The sequence below is a fragment of the Vigna angularis genome, chromosome 4 (assembly GCF_016808095.1).
Source record: "Vigna angularis cultivar LongXiaoDou No.4 chromosome 4, ASM1680809v1, whole genome shotgun sequence".
Classification (NCBI taxonomy): Eukaryota; Viridiplantae; Streptophyta; class Magnoliopsida; order Fabales; family Fabaceae; genus Vigna; species Vigna angularis.
In genome coordinates, this window is record NC_068973.1 from 36,287,556 (window position 1) to 36,309,908 (window position 22,353).

The 22,353-nt window shown below is 32.1% G+C and overlaps 2 protein-coding genes and 1 non-coding gene across 7 annotated transcripts; all 3 read left to right on the plus strand.

The window, feature by feature from the left end:
• On the plus strand, window positions 1-1,363 carry LOC108331272 (protein BUNDLE SHEATH DEFECTIVE 2, chloroplastic). 2 transcript variants are annotated; one of them, XM_017565922.2, is made up of 5 exons: window positions 1-215; window positions 320-417; window positions 592-655; window positions 852-948; window positions 1,106-1,363. In XM_017565922.2, exons 1-5 carry the CDS (start codon window positions 167-169, stop codon window positions 1,182-1,184), a joined length of 387 nt encoding a protein of 128 aa, XP_017421411.1. In that variant the 5' UTR covers window positions 1-166; the 3' UTR covers window positions 1,185-1,363. The 2 variants fall into 2 exon arrangements, with proteins under 2 accessions (XP_017421411.1, XP_017421410.1); XM_017565921.2 differs by having other exon boundaries at window positions 3-215; window positions 311-417.
• Window positions 1,364-2,845: 1,482 nt separating this feature from the next.
• LOC128196418 (small nucleolar RNA Z279/snoR105/snoR108) lies at window positions 2,846-2,949 on the plus strand. The gene has a single exon (XR_008248703.1). It is a non-coding gene; the product is annotated as a small nucleolar RNA Z279/snoR105/snoR108 (small nucleolar RNA).
• A 6,257-nt stretch (window positions 2,950-9,206) lies between these two features.
• On the plus strand, window positions 9,207-15,058 carry LOC108331726 (RNA-dependent RNA polymerase 6). 4 transcript variants are annotated; one of them, XM_017566621.2, is made up of 3 exons: window positions 9,207-9,311; window positions 10,785-13,519; window positions 13,900-15,058. In XM_017566621.2, exons 2-3 carry the CDS (start codon window positions 10,805-10,807, stop codon window positions 14,797-14,799), a joined length of 3,615 nt encoding a protein of 1,204 aa, XP_017422110.1. In that variant the 5' UTR covers window positions 9,207-9,311; window positions 10,785-10,804; the 3' UTR covers window positions 14,800-15,058. The 4 variants fall into 4 exon arrangements, with proteins under 4 accessions (XP_017422110.1, XP_017422114.1, XP_017422113.1 ...); XM_017566625.2 differs by having other exon boundaries at window positions 9,209-9,311; window positions 10,794-13,519; XM_017566624.2 differs by lacking the exon at window positions 9,207-9,311 and adding an exon at window positions 9,336-9,481.
• The last annotated feature ends 7,295 nt before the right edge of the window (window positions 15,059-22,353 follow it).

Here is a 22,353-nt window from a genome sequence, read left to right on the forward strand (position 1 = left end):
AGAGAAAAAAAAATATCTGACTAATATCTCAATCCATTATTCTTATTCTGTCCCTCAATCTGAGTCTTCAACAGCTCCAAACTATCTAATCCTTATCACTTCAATTGTTCATTATCCAGTCGTCAACTTAAACAAATTACAGTCTTACTATACTCTAAATCTTCCAATGTTCCCTGCCCTGTGCCTAAGTTCCCCCAAAAGCACACCACCATCAGGTTCACCAGTGTGCATATGTTAATTTGTATATTGTGTTATCTCTTTATATTCTTGGTTTGATTCTAACTAAGCTATTTCTGTACTCAAACTTTAGAATCCTTAGGTATTGGTATAGAAGGCTATGCAAATTCAAAGCATATCGGAGTCAATTATGTGTTTATTGGCCCTCTCACTGCCAAATATCGCCCTGTCATTGCTAAGGTACATTTTCATATGCAAAATAACTTTAGTTAAAATATGTGTTTCTTTAAGCAATTACGTCATCAAGAGCTCAATTTTCACTGTTCAGAAATGACACACCAAGGGATTCAAATCCCATGATTTGAGGTTGGTAGTTATGTCTGCATAAGCTAATGTCAGTTTCTATTCACATAGGCTGCTAAAGAAGACCGAAACACCAAAACGAATAGTATGATTTGTGCTGACTGTGATGGGAATGGTAAGATGGCTTGTGACTTTACATGACTGGTAGATGCAAAGTAATTTTCTTTCATTTTTTTGCAACACATGAACTAGTCTAACCAGAAGATGTATAAAGGATTTGAAATAGTACATTTAAAAAGACAAAAAAGAAAAGAAAAGAAAGAGAAAGTATCTACTATTTGAAAGTTTTGGTTTTGTTGTGTGATTAACAGGAGCTGTTCAATGCTCTCAATGCAAAGGTAATGGAGTGAACTCTGTTGATGTTTTCAATGGACAGTTTAAAGCTGGTGACTCCTGTTGGCTTTGCGGGTACCTAAATAAACCATTCCATTCCATATCATTTTGCTTATGTTCTATCTCATACATTCTAAAATTTCACTTCTTCATTTCTGACCTAGTAGGATAATAAGAGTGTTGTTTGTTTTCCACATTGGATTCATCTCACAGTATTTTCTGTTCTTTGTAGAGGAAGGAAGGAGATGTTATGTGGAAATTGCAACGGGGCAGGCTTTGTTGGTGGCTTCTTGAGCACTCATGATCAGTAGGAACAGAGTCCTTGAATTCCTGAGAATACTTATTATATGTCTGTGCACATATACATGTATATTAAGGCCTTCAATACTTTCACTCTGCAGATTTTATAGTTGGTACTTACGAGTTCATTTGAAGACTTTACTGGTTGTTTAAAAACAAAAAAATAAGAGCTTAGTATCATATTTATCTATCCATTATATACTGTGGTAGCTGCCACAGCTCTCTGAAATTCCTTTCATTTAAACAAAACTCATCATATTAGCTTTGGCAGTCCTTTCGAGATTACTTAAAGTTACTCAACCCAATAGGGGACTATATATTTTAAGCACTTGGGGAATAGGAACACCTAAGTATAATATAGACAGGAAAGGGATCCTCTTGTATAAGTCATGCTTCAATTTTGGGTCAGTTTCTCTTATGATGATCATCAAATATACAAGATTTTTGAAGGTGAAAAAAAGTCATTGTTAAGTAAAAATGACTAAGATAAGTAGTATATAAGTAAAAGAATCCATAAACCTATTATAAAGTCTAGTCATGCAGAAGAGGCAATGAGAAGATGCTTAGAGTTGAATTCTACTCGTAATTTTTTTCCAAGCTATGCAGAGGTGATGAAGTTAGTTTTTTAAAAGTGTTCTTCGTGTTATCAATTTCAGAAAGTCCTTTGGAGTATGCATCAGCGTCTTTGTTTGGATAAAAAACAAGCCAAGTAGTGCACCAGTTCACTTGTCATATTTCTTTAATATCTTCCCTAGACCTGCTTACAAATTCATCACCAAACCCCCTCACAATTCCATAAAATCAGAAAAAGGGGAGGAAATGGTTGAGCTTATGAGCATCCTCAAGGAGTGGAGTGAGAGCATCTTTGGGACACTGCCTTCAATTGTTTCTCCAAGACTTTTTCGACAAGAACTGCTGGATCTGCTTCTTGAGGATCCTCCAGAACTTATGACAGCAACTCTACTAATGATTGATCAATTGCATGGTTTTGCACAAGGATGTGCTGGATCTGCTTCTTGAGGATCCTCCAGAACTTATGACAGCAACTCTACTAATGATTGATCAATTGCATGGTTTTGCACAAGGATGTTAGTATAGTTGAGTGGATGAGAATAAAAGTAAATAAAGGAAAAAAAAAATGCTATTTTTCGGGTTCTGGAATTAGAATATTAATACTGAAGTTGGAACATCTCTAATGTTCCACAGACAGTAGGAATAGGTTTCAACTTTTAGTGAGTGATAACAGTATAATACTGTGAAGACCTGAAACTGCTAAAATAATATATACTTCAACTTTCGACCTCAAGTCTGGAACATTTTCCTTACTACTACAGGATATTTGGGATTGATCAAAATCGGTGTCCTAGTCATAAAATTGTACTGTAGTGAATGAACCAGATGCTGTAGTTCCTGTAATTGGATGGATGATATCCAAATATTGTATACTAATTCATCAAACAATAATCTCAATGCTATAGACTTTTTTGCATCCATTAGACGGACGGTGTTTTAACTTTGATTCAATGTGTTTCTTTTATCTATTATGCTTTGAGGAGCATGTGTTATGGTAAATTAGTCCCACATCGATCAATCCTATAATATAGAGATGAACTAAGACCTATAAGAATTTAAAGTTTTGTCCTTCTAAAGTATGATCCTTCAGGCAGTTAATGGGATATGATGAGTGGTAAATGCTTGCACTTAATATGCAAGAGGGGTGTCCGCCCCAGCCTGGTTACGACTATGAGGCACTCTCTTTTTGACCTATCTGATCCCTAATCCATGCCAGTAATAGTTTTCTTAAATACTTTTAAAATTTAAGTTTTTTCAAAATGTTTTAAATTTTGATTTATTTTATATATTTTATACTTTATTTGTTAACTTAATTTTATTTTAATAAATTTATTAGGTATTTAATTTGCTTTTCTTTTTTGTATCTTCATCTTTCAAATTCTGTAATTAATTTATATAGAATTATTTGATTATCTCTTGTTTAAATTTACTCTCATTAGGGCAGGGGTGGTTTTAAAGCTAAACTAACTTAATCTTTTATTGCATGTGTTGAATTAAATTGTGACTTTTTAAGATCTTAGTAAAAGGTGGGCTAATGTACACACCCTCCAGTATAAAATCAAGGTTTTCTTTTGTTTTCTTTTTCTTTTTTGTGACAAGATAAAATTAAGGATGTTTTTCCACAATCAATAACAATGTTGTCAAAACACTGAAAAAGATATATTAAAAGTAAGATTTTGTTATTGATCTTTGTTTTTATCTAAAAACGTTAATGGTTATTATATTTGTGAAAATTTGATCTTTGTGAAAATTTGTAGTTTACTGTTTTCATTAAATTTTTTGAATACCGAACAAATATTTTTTTCATATATTGAGAACCAATTTTATTTTTTGACAAACAAAAATTTACTTTTTTTTCATTAATTTTTTTGAAACGGATCAACATTTTTTTCATTAAAACAGAATTCAGTGCATAAATGCAATTGGAAGATACAAGGTCAATATAAAATGTTATATTTGCTACATCCATTGGTATATAAAAGGTCTTTAACATAACTCTTTATACGTTTGACTTTCGAATATCTAACGTAAAGAATGACCGGTGACATTTTCCGTAAATAAAACAATCATATAGGTGTTTGTTTTGGCAGTAACAGACGTCTAAAGCCATATAGATGTCCGATGTGGGGAACAAACTTCTATATATTTATTTTTGAAACGTCAGATCCTGCTAATCTGACTTCTACAGCCATATAGACGTCCGATGTAGGGGAACTGACTTCTATATACTCATTTTTAAAATCTAAAAAGTCACTTTTTAACTCCATTTAGACATCAAATGCCGCCAATCCGACTTCTACAACCATATAGATGTCTGATGTGGGGAACCAACCAACTTCTATATACTCATTTTTGAAATCTAAAAGTTACTTTTTAACTCCACTTAGACGCCAGATCTCGCCAATCTGACTTCTAAAGCCATGTCTGATGTGGGGAGAACCGACTTCTATATGGTTGCATTAAAACACTGAAAACGCGAAGCAACAGTTACGCACACTTAATGTTCATCACCTTCCTCGCGTTTTCTCTTTACGTGTTACGTTTTTCATGTTCGTTTTCTCACTTTTGCACCGTTTTAAATTAATTTTACTCCGATTACATTACTTTTGGATGCATTATCTTTCATTTAAATCGATTAAAATGCATTTTCGTTAGTTTTGCTCGTGTTCTTGGGCAGCAATTTCTTGCGTTTTGCACTCCTCCTCCAATTCTCTCCACTACGTTTTTAAAACTATCCAATACAAAAAAAATGTATAATACATTCTCTTCAAGTAAAATATAAAGTTGTAAACTCGAATCACCATGAGTCAGAACAACCCGAGAGGCCTCAAGTGAAAAAAGATCCAATCAAATACAACGACGTTTTAGACGTCTGATCTATAGTGTCAGACGCCTATATAAAAGTTTGACCTGTATGGATCAGACGTCTATATAGACGTCGGACCTAGGTCAGACATCTCATTAACGTCACCTATATAGAAGTCGGACATAGATCAGACGTTAAAAGCCCAAAATAATATACGTTTAAAGCCCTTTCTGCACTAGTAATAGTATATTTTATTTATTAAATATGCATTTATAAGTTTCTTTTTGTTTATTTTAATAATAATTATTTTAAAAATATGAGATTAAATATTTCCAAATAAATTTAGTCAAAATGGGCAACATATATTAAGAGAATTCATTATCATGTTTTTTTTAAAAAGAAAGACTGAGATTTACTAAGTTTAATATTAGTGCATTTTAATATTACCTTTTAACATGGAATATTAACGTTCAATGTGTGTTAATTTTTTTATATGTTACTTAATTTTCTTACTTTTTTCAACGTAGGATTTTCAACTTTTGAATTTTTAAAAGTCTTTATCTCAAGTATATGAGTTAATTTTGTGCATTTCTATCATGCTAAAACATAATCCTATCCAAATTATCTTAATACACTTCTTACGAGACATATTTGTCTATGTATTATTTAAATATCAAAATAAATTATCCATTTTGATATCACTATTGGAAAGTTTTGGTTGACAAATATTTTGAAAAAGTAAGAATAATACTACAAGTTAATAATTTGAGCAAATATGTTATATCTCTCAGTGTCATCATCGTATATAAAAACATTGATAACAAAATATTTATTCTAAGAAGGAATTTGATTCTCTTCTACTCATAATTGTCTTTCAAATTTTAAGACAAATTTTAATATTTTTAATTTTTCAATGACAATAATAAAAGTCAAAGTTAATTATTTTCGGAAATTAAATTTATATTTTGCATCCAGCTTTTACATATTCAAATATATGTTATTGTTTTTAGAATAAAAAAAAATACTTATTTTAGATTAAAAAATAGAAAATAATAAATACAATGCAAAAAAAGTAGTGTACAAATATTTAAAGCTAAAGATATATAACACTTAACTACTGTATAAACCTAGAAAATAACATTTTAGAAATGGTAGTAGTTAAAAATAGTGAGATCCAATTATTTTTAATATTAAATTAATATAAATAGTTTAGTTATAAACAAGTTTCATTATTTTAAAACATATTATTTTTTTATAAATCACTTTTCTACTGTTTTCTCACTTCTCTTTAAGAGTTCTTCTCGTGTGTTCATCTGTTTGAATGTTAGAGACCACCTAAGTGATCACCACAACGAGATCTTCAAGTCTAACTAATCATTTTTTTCAAAAGAGTAAGTTAATTTTTATTCTTTTTCTTTGATCTATCTTGTTTCCTTTGCATGCGAACCGTAATGTTTTGCATATGTCATCTGAGTCTTCTAAAAGAATCTCTACTAATTAGTGGTTCTAATTATATATACCTTGATCATGTTTCTATGAGTTGTATGTTCAAATAGAGTTCCTTGAGTTGGTGAAGTCGTCTTAGCTCTTGTAGAGCAATCATGTCCAAGGTAAGGAAAACTAATGTTTGTTTTAAAATAGTTTTAAGAAGTATGAAATTTTGTTTGTTAAGTTGTGAGAATGATGTTTGATTGAATATGTTACCATTTGAGATAATTATTTTAATAAGAATTGTTTGATGAATGAATTTGGATTATTGATAAATGTTGTGAATGATTGAGAATTAGTACTTACTTGAACTTTGGATGTGGTTATTTTGGAGTCTTAGGAGGTACAAACCCGTTTTAGAATTGAAAATAGTGAAATGGGAGTGTTGTTGGGTTGATTTTTGATCTAAATTGAGGTTTTGTTATGTGAATTTTTATTAGAGTGATTTCAGAACTATAGCTAATGTTGGGTAGTTGTTTGTAGATATTACAAACTTATCTAGGACTTTAGTTAACCATAAATCTGATATTGAGTTGGTAAGTAGTTAATATGTTGAGTTTTAAGTTGTTTTTGATCTATTTTAGGGTTTTTAACATGTGAAAGTCTAAAGGAATAGGTTTGTGATAAAATTGAAGGTTTTAGGTTTGTTCTTGAGACAATTGTGACTTGTTTATATCCTTAGTTTGTTTAATTCTGGTTTATAATGTGTACAATTGGTTATAGGTGTTTTTGAGTGATTGGGTTGATCTAGTGCATCTTGTTTCTGACCAAATGAGCAAAAAGGTACCCAATTTCGTCAATAAACATGTTTTTACATCAATCCATTGTCAAGGAAGTCAATTTGATCATTTGAATAGATCCAATGTGCATCTAAATCAAAACAACAACTTGTTGTCATTTAGTATGGCGTTGAGCGACGCTGTGTGGCGCTCAATGCTGCCAAAACAGAGAGTCACTAGGCTCTAGGACGCTGAATGCCATTTTTGGCGCTGAGTGCCACTTTTATAGTAGGGTTTGGGCGCTGGGCGTTGGATCAGGCTCAGTGGCTGAGTAGTGTGTCACTAGGCGCCAAAATGCTGCCATTGTGCGCTCTAAGTGCAGTATTGGCTTGTGTTTTCTTTTCTCTTGTTTCTTGTTGGGTTTTGAGTTGTATTGGTACTTTAAAACTTGTTTATTAATAAATATTGAATTATATGATGATTTATGCATTAGGTTATGTATGTGGTCAAGTATGGTTTGGAAAGAGTTCCAAGTGAAAATTCTTGATGGTTGTTTCCATTAATGTATGTATTATTGTAGGGAGCTCAATCTTGGGGGTTATCCTGACACTCTAATGATAATTCATTCTCAAACAGAGAGGGGTGAGATACATGGTGAGGAGGTCTTAGTATAGGGGTTTTACCTTGGCCTAGGGCGTTATTTAACAAACTAAGCTTGTGTGTGGTAGGGTGAAACTCATTGACAATGACTTTACAGAACAATAGCCACCACAAATGCACAATCCACAATAATTCGACAATAATACATGTATCCCGATGTTTGAGTCTAGACTTTTATGATATGTTTAAGTGTTGTGCTTAATTTAAAAAGTGAAATATAATATATTTTAATTTATGAATTTCATGCTTTATTCTTTTGATATTAACTTCCCTTGTTATTTTTGTCTTTTTGTGTATTTATTTTCTCTTTTGCAATGATTATGTTAATGGTGAGAGCTTACGAAATGTAAGAGTGAACATATGCTAGGAGACGGGAGTTAAGACATATAATAAGAATTTTGGTCTCAATATTCTTTTGTTTATGTAAAGACCTTGTTATCTTTTTGGTTAAAAGTAAAATTTTTGGAATGTTATAATTATTCGTGTCACAAATAAATATTTGTATAATTGAAATATATATTTTTTAATTATCATCATACTTAATTTCTTAATAACTTATTCAATGAAAATAAGGTTGATAATTGTTGAATATAGTGAAAATACGTGTACAAATTAATTTATCTTGCGTTGAATATACACATTGATTCTCTATTTATAATAGAAGAAACATGACTAAACTCAAAATACAAATAAGAAATAATAACAAACAAACTAATAAAGATAAAAATAATATATATATATATATATATATATATATATATAAATAAGATAGTTTTAAAATTATCCATAATTCTTTTAAGTCAAAATCATACAAAGATAATTTGCAAACAAAATTACATTTAATTTTTATTAAATTAATTATTCGTGAATAGGTTAACTATTTCAATTTTGCACAAAAGCAACATCAATTTTGACTACTTTATGCTCTATATTATTTGTTATTATCGAAATTATTTTAAATAGTTAAATTATTTATTACAATTAATATACAATTATTCGCAGGTTATTTATTTATTGAACGTACAAATTATGTCAAATGATTCTACTAATAAAATTTTCATTATAATTCATTCTACTATATGCAATGTGTTTTTAACAATTTGTTAATTTAATTGTTTTTACTTTCATTATTGAAATTCAAATATAATACATAATGTTATTAATCTCTTCATGTTGTATAAAAACTACTTTTTTTAATAATTATCAAATTCTACTTTAAAAACTTCTCTGCCTACCACGAGTAAAAAATATAGTATTATTGTAAACAGAAGATAGCACATTATACACAAATTAAAGTGCATTTTCTATATAATATATTTTATTTATCAATATATATTTATTATTTATAAGGTTCTACCCATTTATTTTAATAATAATTATTTTAAAAATACACTTGACACTATGATCAAGTTACAACACTATCATTTAATAAAATATCATAATTTGCTCAATAATGAGAAAATAAACCCAAATTCACATATTTTAATTTTACTTCTATTAAAATAAAATTATTTTATAATAACACAATTTTAATATCACATAAATAAATACTATATTTTATTATTCTATTTTTATATAACACACAAAGTTACATAAAATCATATATATATATTAATGATTTTTATTCATTATTTTCTCTAACAAATGTTTTAACTATAATTAACTTTTTTTTAGCCCTAAGAAATGGAAATGAAAATGAAATTGGCTACACTGATTGGAGAGCGCAATGTGCCGGTTGAATGCAAAAGAAACAGGACAAAAGACACTGACTCACAGAATCTTTATGTATTCAAATAATATAAACTTCGTGAGGAAGGTATCAGAAACATAAATAAGACCACACTTGACCCGTCAAACTTCAATTCCACTGCCCAATCAATTCAAGCAAACAGGTAAATCTCTTTCTATCTTCATCGTCCACTTCCCTTTTTCAAATTGCATACATTGTCAACCTCAATTTATCAACCATTTCTTCTTAAACAAAAAGGGTATTATTGCTAGTAATACTCAGCGGTTTCTTGATTTCATAACAGCGGTGTCTTGAATTTAGTTTCGTTAGTGGGTAAGCTTTTGGCATTCTGGGCTGTGCTTTCTTCTTTTGTCTGCAGATTTTCTTTTTGGCATTGGATTTGGTATTTCATTGTGTTTTGAATTGTGGGGGTCAGAATTATGATAGGAGATGCATGTTACAGCCATTTGATGTGGCCACTAATCATAACTCAAAGAACAGTAATGGAGTACCAATAAAGAAACTAAGTGTTTTGATTAGAATGATAAAAAATACAAAATGATAGAGAATTAGCCCTATGTATAGAACTTACAGATAGTCTAACAGTCCGCCTAACTAATGGATTTTCAACTAAATGAAAACCAGGTCTAGCAGTGAGTACTCCAAAAGTTATTGTTGCCAAAATTTCTTGTTAAGTAACGGTTAAACTCTTTCTTATATATTCAGGAAGCTCATTAAATTCTTATATTTTTACTTAAATTATTGATTCGGTAACTGAGCCAGAGTTTAAAATCAAATGTTCTTTTTCTGTTTTGTTATGAGTTTTCTTTATGAAGTTTGCTTCTGAATTCTCCTAAATCTGCGGCCTTATGATGTCAAAAATGTCAGAAGTTGTGGCCATTGCCGTCAGTTTTTTAAAACCTTGCATTCAAAATCAATTTGTCATAAGCCCGTTCAAACACATGATTAAAGCCTCTGATTTGTAATTATTTTAATCAACCTGAATCTTCATAATGTAATTATTTTAAAGAATTTTAATCAAATTCTTCTTGATTTGAGTCAAATTGTTTCATTCTTCTGCTGCACTATAAACTATTGAGTGGGAAATTTGTTCTCATATTTTGTCGGGCCATGATGGGCTGTTCAAGGTGCAATTTGTTTCTGAAAGGATAGCTTTTTTAGTGCATACTTTTTTGGAGCGTAGAAATAATGTAGAAGTGGTGAGGTAGGATATGTGGTGACTGTCTGTGAAGAAGGTTTGAAGAAACAAAAAAATCAGTTAGTGGAAATGCTCTCTACGTTCAGAGTTCAAATCCATTTCTCTACGTGCATCTGTCTCGCCCTGTTTATCAATTTTTTATACTCATTAAATTTGGTATTTTTGATGACTGATTTGTTGAGTTATTATATTTGAATATATTTTTGTAACCAAAATTACTCTATAATTTTTCTAGAGCTGATAATACTGTGACCTCTTCATGCTCTTAAAGCCCTCACTCTGAATGTTCATTAGATGAGTATTTTTTTGGCTAATATTGTAGCCTCCCCTTTCCCACACTGTATTTTTGTCCTCAAATATTTGATTATGTGGCTATTTCAAAAGGTTAATCTAACTTGCCAAATTTTTGTGGCTTAGAATTTGCAGACTATTGAGACATGAACTTAGAACCAAGTGAAAACGATTCAGTGGTGACTCAGATCAGCATTGGTGGATTTGACAGTGAGGTAAAAGCAAGTGATCTGGTTAATTATTTGGAGAATAAAATTGGACTTGTCTACAGGTGTAGGTTAAAGACTTCTTGCACCCCTCCAGAGTCATATCCGGAATTTAATATCACTGATACTGCAAAGATTACGAGAACAGATGACTATATGAAAGTCAAGCCTCATGCCTTCGTGCATTTTGCATCTTCAGAGTCAGTGACTGCTGCCCTCAATGCTTCAGGTCGTTGTGATATGTTTTTAAAGAATGAACCCTTAAAGGTCAGCTGTGGACCTGAAAATCCATACTTCCTGAACAAAAGGAGGAGAACTACAACTCCTTTTAAGATGTCTGATGTAATTGTTGAAATTGGGACATTGGTTAGCCCAGGGGAGTTTTCTGTTGCTTGGAAAGGACCTGATAAAGGAGTAAAATTTCTAGTGGATCCTTTTGATGGCATGTGCAGGTTTTGTTTCACTAGAGATACTGCATTCTCATTCAAGGGTATAGACAAAAAGGCAGTTATAAAGTGTGATTTTCAGGTGGGATTCCTGGTTAGAGACATTAATGAGATGAGGAGATATAATGATACATCGTATCTCGTTGTATTATTACACCTAGCTTCTTCACCTTGGGTTTGGTACAGAACTGCCGAGGATGACATTGAAGATTTAGTACCATTTGATTTACTGGATGATGATGATCCTTGGATTAGAACCACTGATTTTACTCCTAGTGGGGCAATTGGTCGATGCAATTTTTATAAAATTTCAATCCCTCCTCGGCATGGTGCAAAATTGATGAAGGCCATGCTTTATCTGAAAGGTCAGAGAGTGCAAATACATGAGCTTCCACTTAAACAGACCCTAAGGACACTGAATGAACCTGATTTTGGCAGGCCCATGTTAGATGCTTTCTTTTATATAGATTATCAGAAGGGCATTGCTTTTGACATAATGTTTTTGGTTAATGCTGTTGTACATAAAGGCATATTCAATCAGCACAGGTTGTCTGATAGGTTTTTCGAATTGCTAAGAAATCAATCTGAGGAGCTCAATGTGGCTGCCCTGAAGCATTTATGTTCTTACAAGCGCCCAGTATTTGATGCAGCTAAGAGGCTAAAAGTAGTTCAAGAATGGTTGCTTAGAAACCCAAAACTTTATCAGATCTCTAAACAGTTGGATGATGTTGTTGAGGTTAGGAGGTTGGTTATTACTCCATCAAAAGCGTATTGTATACCACCTGAAGTTGAACTTTCCAACAGGGTTCTCAGAAAATTCAGAGAAGTTTCAGATTGTTTCTTGAGAGTGACCTTTATGGATGAAGGCATGCAGACAATTAATGTGAATGCCCTTAACTATTATGTTGCTCCTATTGTGAAGGAAATCACATCAAACTCGTTCCCTCAAAAGACAAAAATATATAATAGGGTGAAGACCATCTTGGAAAAGGGATTTTCCTTTTGTGGCCGAAAATATTCATTTTTAGCCTTTTCATCCAATCAACTTAGAGATCGTTCTGCTTGGTTTTTTGCTGAAGGAAAGATAAGATGTGATGAAATACGGAGTTGGATGGGCAGGTTTAATCAGAAGAATGTTGCAAAGTGTGCTGCTAGGATGGGACAATGCTTCTCATCTACCTATGCAACAGTTGAAGTTGTTGCAAATGAGGTGAACTTCGCGCTACCTGATGTTGAGCGGAATAATTACGTTTTCTCTGATGGAATTGGTATGCTCTCTCCTGATCTTGCAATGGAAGTAGCAGAAAAATTGAAATTGGACAGTATACCCTCTGCTTACCAGATCAGATACGCTGGTTTTAAAGGGGTTGTGGCTTCTTGGCCTGCTAAAGGGGATGGGATCAGACTTTCTTTGAGGACTAGTATGAACAAGTTTCAGTCTTCTCATACTATCTTGGAGATCTGTGCTTGGACTAGGTTTCAGCCTGGTTTTCTTAACAGGCAGATTATAACATTGCTTTCAGCACTGGGTGTGCCTGATGAAATATTTTGGCAAATGCAGGAGGCAATGCTTTTGAAGTTAAACCAAATGCTTGTGGATGCAGATACCGCTTTTGACGTTCTTACCAAATCATGTGCTGAGCATGGGAATGCTGCAGCAATAATGTTAAGTTGTGGCTTCAGTCCCCAAACAGAACCTCATCTTAGAGGTATGTTAACTTCTACACGTGCTGCACAGCTTTGGGGACTTAGAGAAAAGTCCAGGATTTTTGTATCATCTGGGCGATGGTTGATGGGAGTCTTAGATGAGTTGGGTGTTCTTGAACACGGGCAGTGCTTTGTTCAAGTGTCTACTCCTTCTCTTGAGAATTGTTTCTCAAAGCATGGGTCAAGGTTTTCAGAGACAAAGAACCTGCAAGTAGTTAAAGGTTTTGTGATTATAGCCAAAAATCCTTGTCTTCATCCAGGTGATGTACGAGTTTTGGAGGCAGTTGATGCCCCCGATTTACATCATTTATGCGATTGTCTTGTTTTCCCTCAGAAGGGTGACAGGCCACATACAAATGAAGCTTCTGGAAGTGACCTTGACGGGGATCTATATTTTGTCACATGGGATGAAAATCTCATTCCACCAAGTAAGAGGAGCTGGGTACCTATGGAGTATGCCGCTGCAGAAAGCAAACTTCAGACACGTCAAGTCTTGACTCGAGTACGTGTTTTTTGAATGTCATTGCATTAAGTTCCCCAGTTAACTAGCTGTATATATGCTTTGTTCTATACACGGAGAATATTAAATTAGTATTGTTAATTTTATGCATGAATTATAATGACATGCATTTGGTTAGTAATTTGAATGAGACTTTCTTATAGTAATAACATTTCATATTGCTGGATCTAATTCTACACACGACTCATGGAATCATAGAGTTTGAGCTATATGTTGCAAATGTGTTTTCTTGCACATGTTTATATGCTCTTCATATTGTTCTCTAGTTTGTCTTGTGTCACATATGGTGTGATTTTTCTTGTTGACAATGTATTGCAAAAATGAGCCCGCAATTTAAAGAGTTTTTGTCTTTCACACTGCAGGACATCATAGAATTTTTTGTCAGAAACATGGTAAATGAAAATTTGGGTGCTATCTGCAACGCACATGTGGTGCATGCTGATTCCAGTGACTATGGTGCATTGGATGAGAAATGCATACACTTAGCGGAACTAGCTGCTACTGCTGTTGATTTTCCAAAGACCGGGAAGCTTGTCACTATGCCTCATCAGCTGAAACCAAAACTGTACCCTGATTTTATGGGGAAAGAGAATCACCAGTCGTACAGGTCGAACAAAATTCTGGGTAGACTTTACAGGCGTATAAAAGATGCTTATGATGAAGATATTGATGCACCCTATTTGAACTTTGTGTCTGGCGATATACCATATGATAAAGATCTTGAGGTTCCAGGATCTGCTGATTTTATTGCTGATTCGTGGGAGCAAAAATGTGCATATGACGGCCAGTTGAGTGGGTTACTTGGTCAATACAAAGTTAAAAGAGAAGAGGAAGTTGTTACTGGACAGATATGGTCCATGCCAAAATACAACAGCAGGAAGCAAGGGGAGCTTAAGGAGAGGCTGAAGCACTCATACAGTGCCCTAAAAAAGGAATTTAGGCACATTTTTGAGAGATTGAGTTCACATGTTGGAGATTTAAGCGAGGAAGAAAAAAATTCCTTGTATGAGCAGAAAGCTTCGGCCTGGTATCAGGTGACATATCATCCTCATTGGGTCAGAAAGTCCCTTGATCTGAAAGATAAATCCCCAGAGAACCAAGAGGCTGATGGTTTGGGAAGCACGGTGATGTTGAGTTTCCCTTGGATTGCAGTTGATTACCTTGCTCGCACAAAGATAAGGGAAAGGCATCGGAAATCTGGAAATTTTGATTCAACTAAGCCAGTTGATTCTCTGGCAAAGTATCTATCAGAAAGGTTATAGTTCCATTGATCTATCTTGCTCTTGCCACAAGGCCACTCTGCCATTCCCTAATGTTTTCCTGAGCTTGTGTTGTATTGTATATCACTTATGATGTGTCTTCACTTAAACTACTTTATTTGTGACTGGGATTGTTTCCAAGCCAGGAATTGCATTTGCTTTGAGACTGTAGTTAGTTTCATTTGATACGTTGACTGTGTGTTCTAATACTACTAGTCTTTTGAGTCTGATTTCAAATATTATGTTGCTTGAGCTTTTTAAACATACATTGTACAATGAGATCTTTGAGTGAAGTGTTCATATGTATTGTAGACAATAGCTTATAATTATTCTTAAAGTTCTAAGAACTACATGTCATAGAATTAAAGCGGGTCATGAGTTAGCAATGAGGTTCCTCTGGCATACAATTTAATTACACTGTACATGGATACATTTATGTTTGATTTTTGTGCTTTACTAAGTATTTTACCTCGGAAAAATATACGAGATATATTATTATTTTCTATAGTTCAGAGTGTATTATGAAAAGTTTTTCGCTTAAATATATCTTTAGTCTCTATAAAACGAGTGTTTTATTTTAGTTTCTGTATTTTCTTTATTTAGAAATCATTTAGGAATCTCTGTTTTTAATCTTTATAAAATATATGAACTTTAATTTTAATATTTAAAATATATTTTTCTTTGTTTTTCCTCCTTCAAAAATTTAAAATCGCTATTTTTTCTATCTCTAATATATATTTAAAGATAGATAAATAATATAAATTTTACACATCCTAAACTTTTTTTAAAGGTATTACTTGTTCATATTACAACACTAATAATTGTTTTTATATGTTATTTTAAGAGAATTTTAAATATCTTATGACAAAATATGTTATTCAGAAAGAAACTGAAATTTAAAATTTTATTAGAGTAACTAGATTATTTAAAATAAAACAATTTTAAATTTCACTAAAAATAATAATTTGAAATTCTTCATATTTTCAAATTTACATTTTAATTTTAATTTTCATAATTTAGATCATAGGTTTGGATCAATTCTTTTTAATTTGGATCCAAGTAAATTCGACTTGACATAATGTGAGAATCTTTTATCTTAGTTTGGTATTGTCTTAATCTAATGTGATAATTCCACTTCATATGATGAAATTTAAATTAATTTATCTCGATTATAACTAAGTTTAATTCAACATTGAATTTTAAATAATATAGTAAGTAATTACAATTTTAATAACATTAGAAACTAATTTAGATTTAATTCACAGACTAATTATAATTTTTTTAACAATAAAAATTATTTTAAATATTAATAATTTTTTAATTTATAAAATGATGTTTAACTTAATTAATATAATGACTAAATATTTTGTGTCTCTAAATATTGTTGTTATTTAATAATTTTCATGTATTATTAGGAGTTTGTTTAGATGCTTTTAGTTGTTTAGATAACTTTATTTTAGTTCCTGTTTAGAATTCTTATGTGTATCACTTTATTTTAAATTTTTAGAGAAATTTGACTTATTTTATTATTTTTTTCTTATAAATATTCGTTAAAAAATAATCCAAAGTAAGTAAATTAACATCATAAGTGAATTATGTATTCGGCTGTAAGACTGAAAACATAAATAAATATTTGTAGACAGTGCAAATTGGACTGAAAAGAGCTTATAGTTTGTATCATGTGGTTTATATCTGCACAAGGATAGAGACAAATATAAGAGTCTTAAATTATGTGCATCAAGAATAGTGTTGGTGGCTGCGGGACCTCCTTCTATTCGTAAAGTAATGCAACTTAATTAATGTTCTGTGATATAATTCACAAATATCTATAAAATACATATTTTAATCAATCACCTAGATCACTTAAAGAAAAGTCTTAGAATGGGTGACATAGTTAATGTATCAGGATGAATGGTTGAGTTTTTTTTAGATTCTTTTATATACAAAGTTTATTTATATATTTACTCAGCCCAAAATTTGGTCATATTCGATTTAATACACAGCCTAAGTTTACTTAATATGATAATTTATTATATTTTTTCTGTTATATAATTAATTTTGTTATCTTATATCACATATATTTATGAATTTATTAATATATATGAATGAATATTCCATAATATAAAAAGATAACTTTCATTTAATGCTGAATACTTTATACATTCATGTCATTTATATTCTTTTGTTAACTTAAATATTAAAGAGTCTTTTCTTTCTGACTTTATTATGAGCTTGGTTCCTTTTTTGAAAAGCAATCTGCCTTCCAAAAGATCTTCATCTTGAAAATTCTCATTAGTAAAAACAATTTAATTTACTTATTTAAATACAAAATTAGGATTGTGTTATGTGAGAGAGAAACTCAATACTAAAAATATAATAACAAATATATAAAAGACAAAAACTCTTTGTAATTCTCTCATGATATGCATAGTTTTAAATTATAATTAGAAATCTATTAGATCAAATTAAACAACAAATTCATGTGATTTATGTTTTTCAAAAGGTTATATTCAATTAGAAATTAGAGGTATGAAAAAGGATTTATCCATAATAGTTATTATATTTTGTAGTTGTCAATAGTTTTTTAATTTGTAAGAGTTGTTTTTGTTATAAAAAAAACTAGAGTATTTTAATGATCATTTTAGGTTTGTGTTGCACGTTTTCTTCTTTGAAATCCTTGTCTTTGTCTATAAAAGTCTCCCATGTTGGTTGCTTCCTTCTTGACAGAATTTTAGCATTGTTGTCTATGGAAGGTGCATCCACTTGTTGTTGTATGAATGTTGTTTGTTTCATTCTCCTTAAGATATGACTTCTTTTGCATGTAGAGAAACCTTTTCCATAAGTCTTGGGCTCTCTTCGTTGGTTAGGGGTCTCTGACCTCTCTACATATAGTTCACTTCACTATCCTATGAAGAGACACCATTCACTCATCTCTTATCCACTTATCTTTCTCACTGCCTTCATAACTAACCAAGTCTTTTGATTGCTAATCATTATTAGACAATCCTCTATCCTTTGTATTCAGTTTGACAATCTCATGACAAACTGTTTCATTGTCTTCATCATTGTTTTTTTTGTTTAAACCCACTTCAACTTTCACATTCTCTTCTACAAAATTCTTTACAACATTGTCAATATTTATATGAACATCAACAAGTTCTTCACCCTCTTCAGCTGTGTTATCCACTGTCCTCTCCTCCTTTTTACTCAAATCCTTACCCTTACTTTCACTAACAAACTCAAGCTTAGAAAAAATCCAACTCTGGAACTCAAACTCAAACTCACTCTCCATTTCATCATCAACCTCATCTCTCACCTGATCCTGACATTCACCTACAGTCTCAATCCCCATTGCATCCTAACATTGACCTACAGCCTCAACCCCAACCTCATCATCAACCCAACTTGATTTTCAGGCTCACCTTGTGTAGAGTATCATAATCACCCTCTTTGTCAGCCTGTGGTGCAGTGCCAACATTCTATATTATTCCAATTCATTATCTACTATTTTTGGTTCATCCACACCGTGCACCACAAACAAGTGAACTTGACCATAACGCCTGAAAATGTTCACCATATTAACTGTGCCATTGTCATCAAACAACATGTGCACCATTTTTTTAATGGAATACCAGATCTCCTAAACAACAATATATCCCATATCCTTTAGTGAACTTAAGACTCCAAAGTAACTTCATTTATCAGGGTCACATGAACAACTAGTTTCCCCACCATAATGTTTAAATGCTCAATTGTTTTCAAAGTGTTCACCATGGAAGACCACAACTTCAAATCTATCCAGAAACATCCCATAAAATAATATATACAAATATAGTTAAAGCCTATCAAATATAAATATGCTTTAAACTAATGAGGGACCATTTACACATTAAAAAACACATAAAAGTAAGGGGACTAAAGTCAAAATCGACAACTGACAAACATAGAATTTAAAATAACGGGACAACAAAGCGTAATCTACTAACAAAGGCAACACAAATTTACTTAATCCACATCATGCAAAAAGGATTATCATCAAATTTTGAGGACCACAAAACACAATGCAACTAAAACAAAATACTAACCATAATCGAAATTGATAATCACAAATTACCAACTGCAACTCACATCTTCGATGTTCAATCCCTTCGATTTTGAACAGAAGATGTCCAAACTCCACCAAATTGATAGAGCCCAATTACCGCAAATGAACGATCTAATGAAATTTGAAACCCTAAAACATTTTTTACACTAATTTTAATTAAAACTACACATCTAAGTCACATAGTATATAAAATGGGCCAGATAAGAGGAACTATCACCCTGTATACTGTGTTGTTAACTATTTAGACAACGTTAGCAAAAATGACTAAATTAATAGAAGTTAACAAAACTTGAAACTTCATTGAACCAAAAAATAAATAAGACCACATTGAAAAAGCTCAACAAAAATAGGAAAAAAAAAATAAGTTTAATACATCATTTGGTCCCTACTTTTGGGAGTTTGGTTCAAAATGATCCTACCTTTTGAAAAAGTTCAGTAAGGCCCCATATTTTGTTTTAAAATGTTCAATTCGGTCCTTTTCGTGGATGCCGTTAAAAACATAACGGTGCTGATGCCATTGTGGCTAAATCTGAGTGAGGTGTTATGTTGGATGATTACGTGGCACTGTGAAGTGAAGTGTGGGTTCTTTTATTAAAATCAAAGAAAATTCCAAGCTAAAACCCTAACGTTTTAAGAACCCTAAAGTGGAAATTAGAATAAGAAACCCTAAATTCTGTGTAGCTACAACATTTGTGCACCCGGGTGATGTAGTAGTTGGGATGCCCTCAACAGATGCCACCCGAGGTTAGTCTGTTCCACCCAAGTTCACCATATGGACTAGGACCTCCTGCCATTCTCACACATGACTTACTCCTCTCTACTTGAGAATGAGTAATCACAGAATATCAGGATAAACGCCAGCTAAACATAACCACATTCATACTCTACCATTCCAATATCCAACCATGAGATATTCCTCCTTGGAATACTCTTTCATATCCATACTATTCCATTCATATCACATTTTAAATACCATCATACTTAATCATCAATACAGTCAAACCGAACAATAAAATATGATCTCATCCTTGAACAAAACCTAAAGAGATAACATCATTCCTAAGAACAAGACCGAATGGAAGACTATTTCTTAATGACCAACACGACCGAACGTGATAACCAGGCTAAACACTTTTAGTTGAACCGAACACTATAGAATACTTATAATTAGGCATGACCGAATACTAAAAGCTTTTAACCTAAACCTAAGAGCTTAGACCGAACACTACTAGCTTAGACTGACCGCTATTGAATTAGGTCAAATACTATTGGTATCAAATACAAGTATATAGTTTGGTAATATGACGAGACCGAGTGCTTAGTACAAGACCGAACACTACTGAGACCGAGTGCTTGGTTCAAGATCGAGTACTACTAAGCTTATACATAATGAATAAATAGATCTACCGTACAACTATGAAATACTTATTTATAACTGAGGATAAATATAGTGTCTAATACTTAAGTTATATTGGGTACTTTAACTAGGCTGATTACTAAGTAAAAATAAGAACCTATACTTAGACAGAACGCTTATTTACAAGTATACTAATAGAAAAACCGATCGGTCATTAACTGAAATTCTCTACAGAAGAAGAACCCAATCCAGACCGAATGCCCAAAGGAAAACCCGAACGGTCAAGAATGACTCTCGGCGACAATTACAGAATTGCATAGAATACTGCAGATTTTAAGATCAAACCATATTCCTACCCAGTTCACACCATTTATAAAACATCACTGCATACCAACGAACATACATTAACATGGATAGTTTAGATCAATCAAATAACTATACAGATCATCGTTCAAACATGCAACCATTCTTCATCAGAGAATCATAATTAAATTACAAGCTTCCCTTACCTCTAAACTCAGCCGAACGCTCACGGTTGCAGTATTTGGTTCAGCACTACTAATCTTATACACTTAGAGTTCCCCGATTACGAAACTAGACCAAATAAAATACCAGAATCACTATCAGAATTTCATAGAAGAAGATGATAATCTCATGCAACTAGAATCTTGGTTTGCATGTGACAGAAACAATCGTGTTAAGAGAAGAATGAACTTACCAGTTCAAACCAACAACTTGACCAGTGCAACTTGAAACCCTTAACTCCAGGAAGACTCAGGCGATGCCTGAATGATGATCGGAAGAAGAAAAGGGTAAGATTTTGTAGAGAGAAGAAGAAGATTGTAGAGAGAAGGAGGAGAAAATGAAAAACTCAGAAGGTTGAAGATGAAGGGTGTATGTAGAAAAGTGGCACGAAATTTGAAAACTTGACTTATTTACTATCGTCAAAACCGATCGTCCACTCTGCAATCCACACATGTCTTCCACTTTCTGAATTTCAGAAACCCTTACACCTACACCTGTCTTCCACTAACATGGGGTTTTAAGGGTCCTGACATTTTTGTTACAGAAAAACTAGGGTATTGTAAAAGGCTTTATGATTGTTGTAGATTTGTGTCACAAGACTCGCTTTTTTCTCTAAAATCCTTGTTTGTAACCATGAAAGTTTTTGGCGTTGGTTGCTTCCTTCTCGGTAGAATTTCAACATTACGCATTACAGTCCATTCGTTGTTGTAAGAATGTTGTCTGCTTCCTCTTCCTTAAGATATGACTTCTTCTATGTGTAGAGGAACCTTTTCCGTAAGTCTTTGGCTCTCTTGGTTGGTTTGGAGTCTTATATCTCTCTCTATTTATAGATCATTTCCATCTCCTATAAAGAGATATCATTTGCTTATCCCCTATCCCCTTCTCTTCTCTATTTTTATTCTTTTATTATCCTAGGTTTATTTATTTGTTTGAGATTTCTTGCCAGTTGAGTTCTTAAAAAATAATTGAGAAGTTCACGTTATATCATGAGGGACTTGCATAACATATTGTGAATAAGTCCTTAAAAATAGTGAGCATACATGCCACTAGAGATGACAATGGGTTGTGCATGAATAATGTTTACTCACTACCTGACCCGTAATAAAAGAATATATCTGTTACATGTTTTTTCACTCACGGATACCCATCCTAACACTTTGTCATTAAATAATTACTACTTTTTTTATTCTTTGAACATCCTTGGTTAAAGTATTGTGAAATCCTTTTAGTTAATAGACTTTTTTGTGTGACTTGCTCAAATGAGAAATTCACACACAAAAATAATTTTTTTAAATATGAGGCAAAATATTATTTGTGAAACGGAATAAAAGACTTATTATCAATAAAAAAAAAATTGAATATTTCATAAGCTAAAGGTTTAATGTGTAAAAAAGAATGAAATTTTGATCTCTAACAATACATGGTTTCATTAAACTTTTTTTTAAATAACCCTCTGTACCATCTTATTATTCACGAGACAGTTTAAATTTTTTTGTCAGGAATCTTGAATATGCTTCTAAATTAGGAATCACGAATTATACTTATTAAAGAATTTTGCAAAATTAAAATA

Excerpts from the sequence above, each read along its gene's own strand:
- LOC108331272 (XM_017565921.2), top strand. The coding sequence starts at position 167 with ATGTTCCCTGCCCTGTGCCTAAGTTCCCCCAAAAGCACACCACCATCA. Across the intron at positions 656-851 it reads TGCTGACTGTGATGGGAATG|GAGCTGTTCAATGCTCTCAA; the intron begins GTAAGATGGCTT and ends TGTGATTAACAG. Across the intron at positions 949-1,105 it reads GACTCCTGTTGGCTTTGCGG|AGGAAGGAAGGAGATGTTAT; the intron begins GTACCTAAATAA and ends TGTTCTTTGTAG.
- LOC108331726 (XM_017566621.2), top strand. The coding sequence starts at position 10,805 with ATGAACTTAGAACCAAGTGAAAACGATTCAGTGGTGACTCAGATCAGC. Across the intron at positions 13,520-13,899 it reads CACGTCAAGTCTTGACTCGA|GACATCATAGAATTTTTTGT; the intron begins GTACGTGTTTTT and ends TTCACACTGCAG.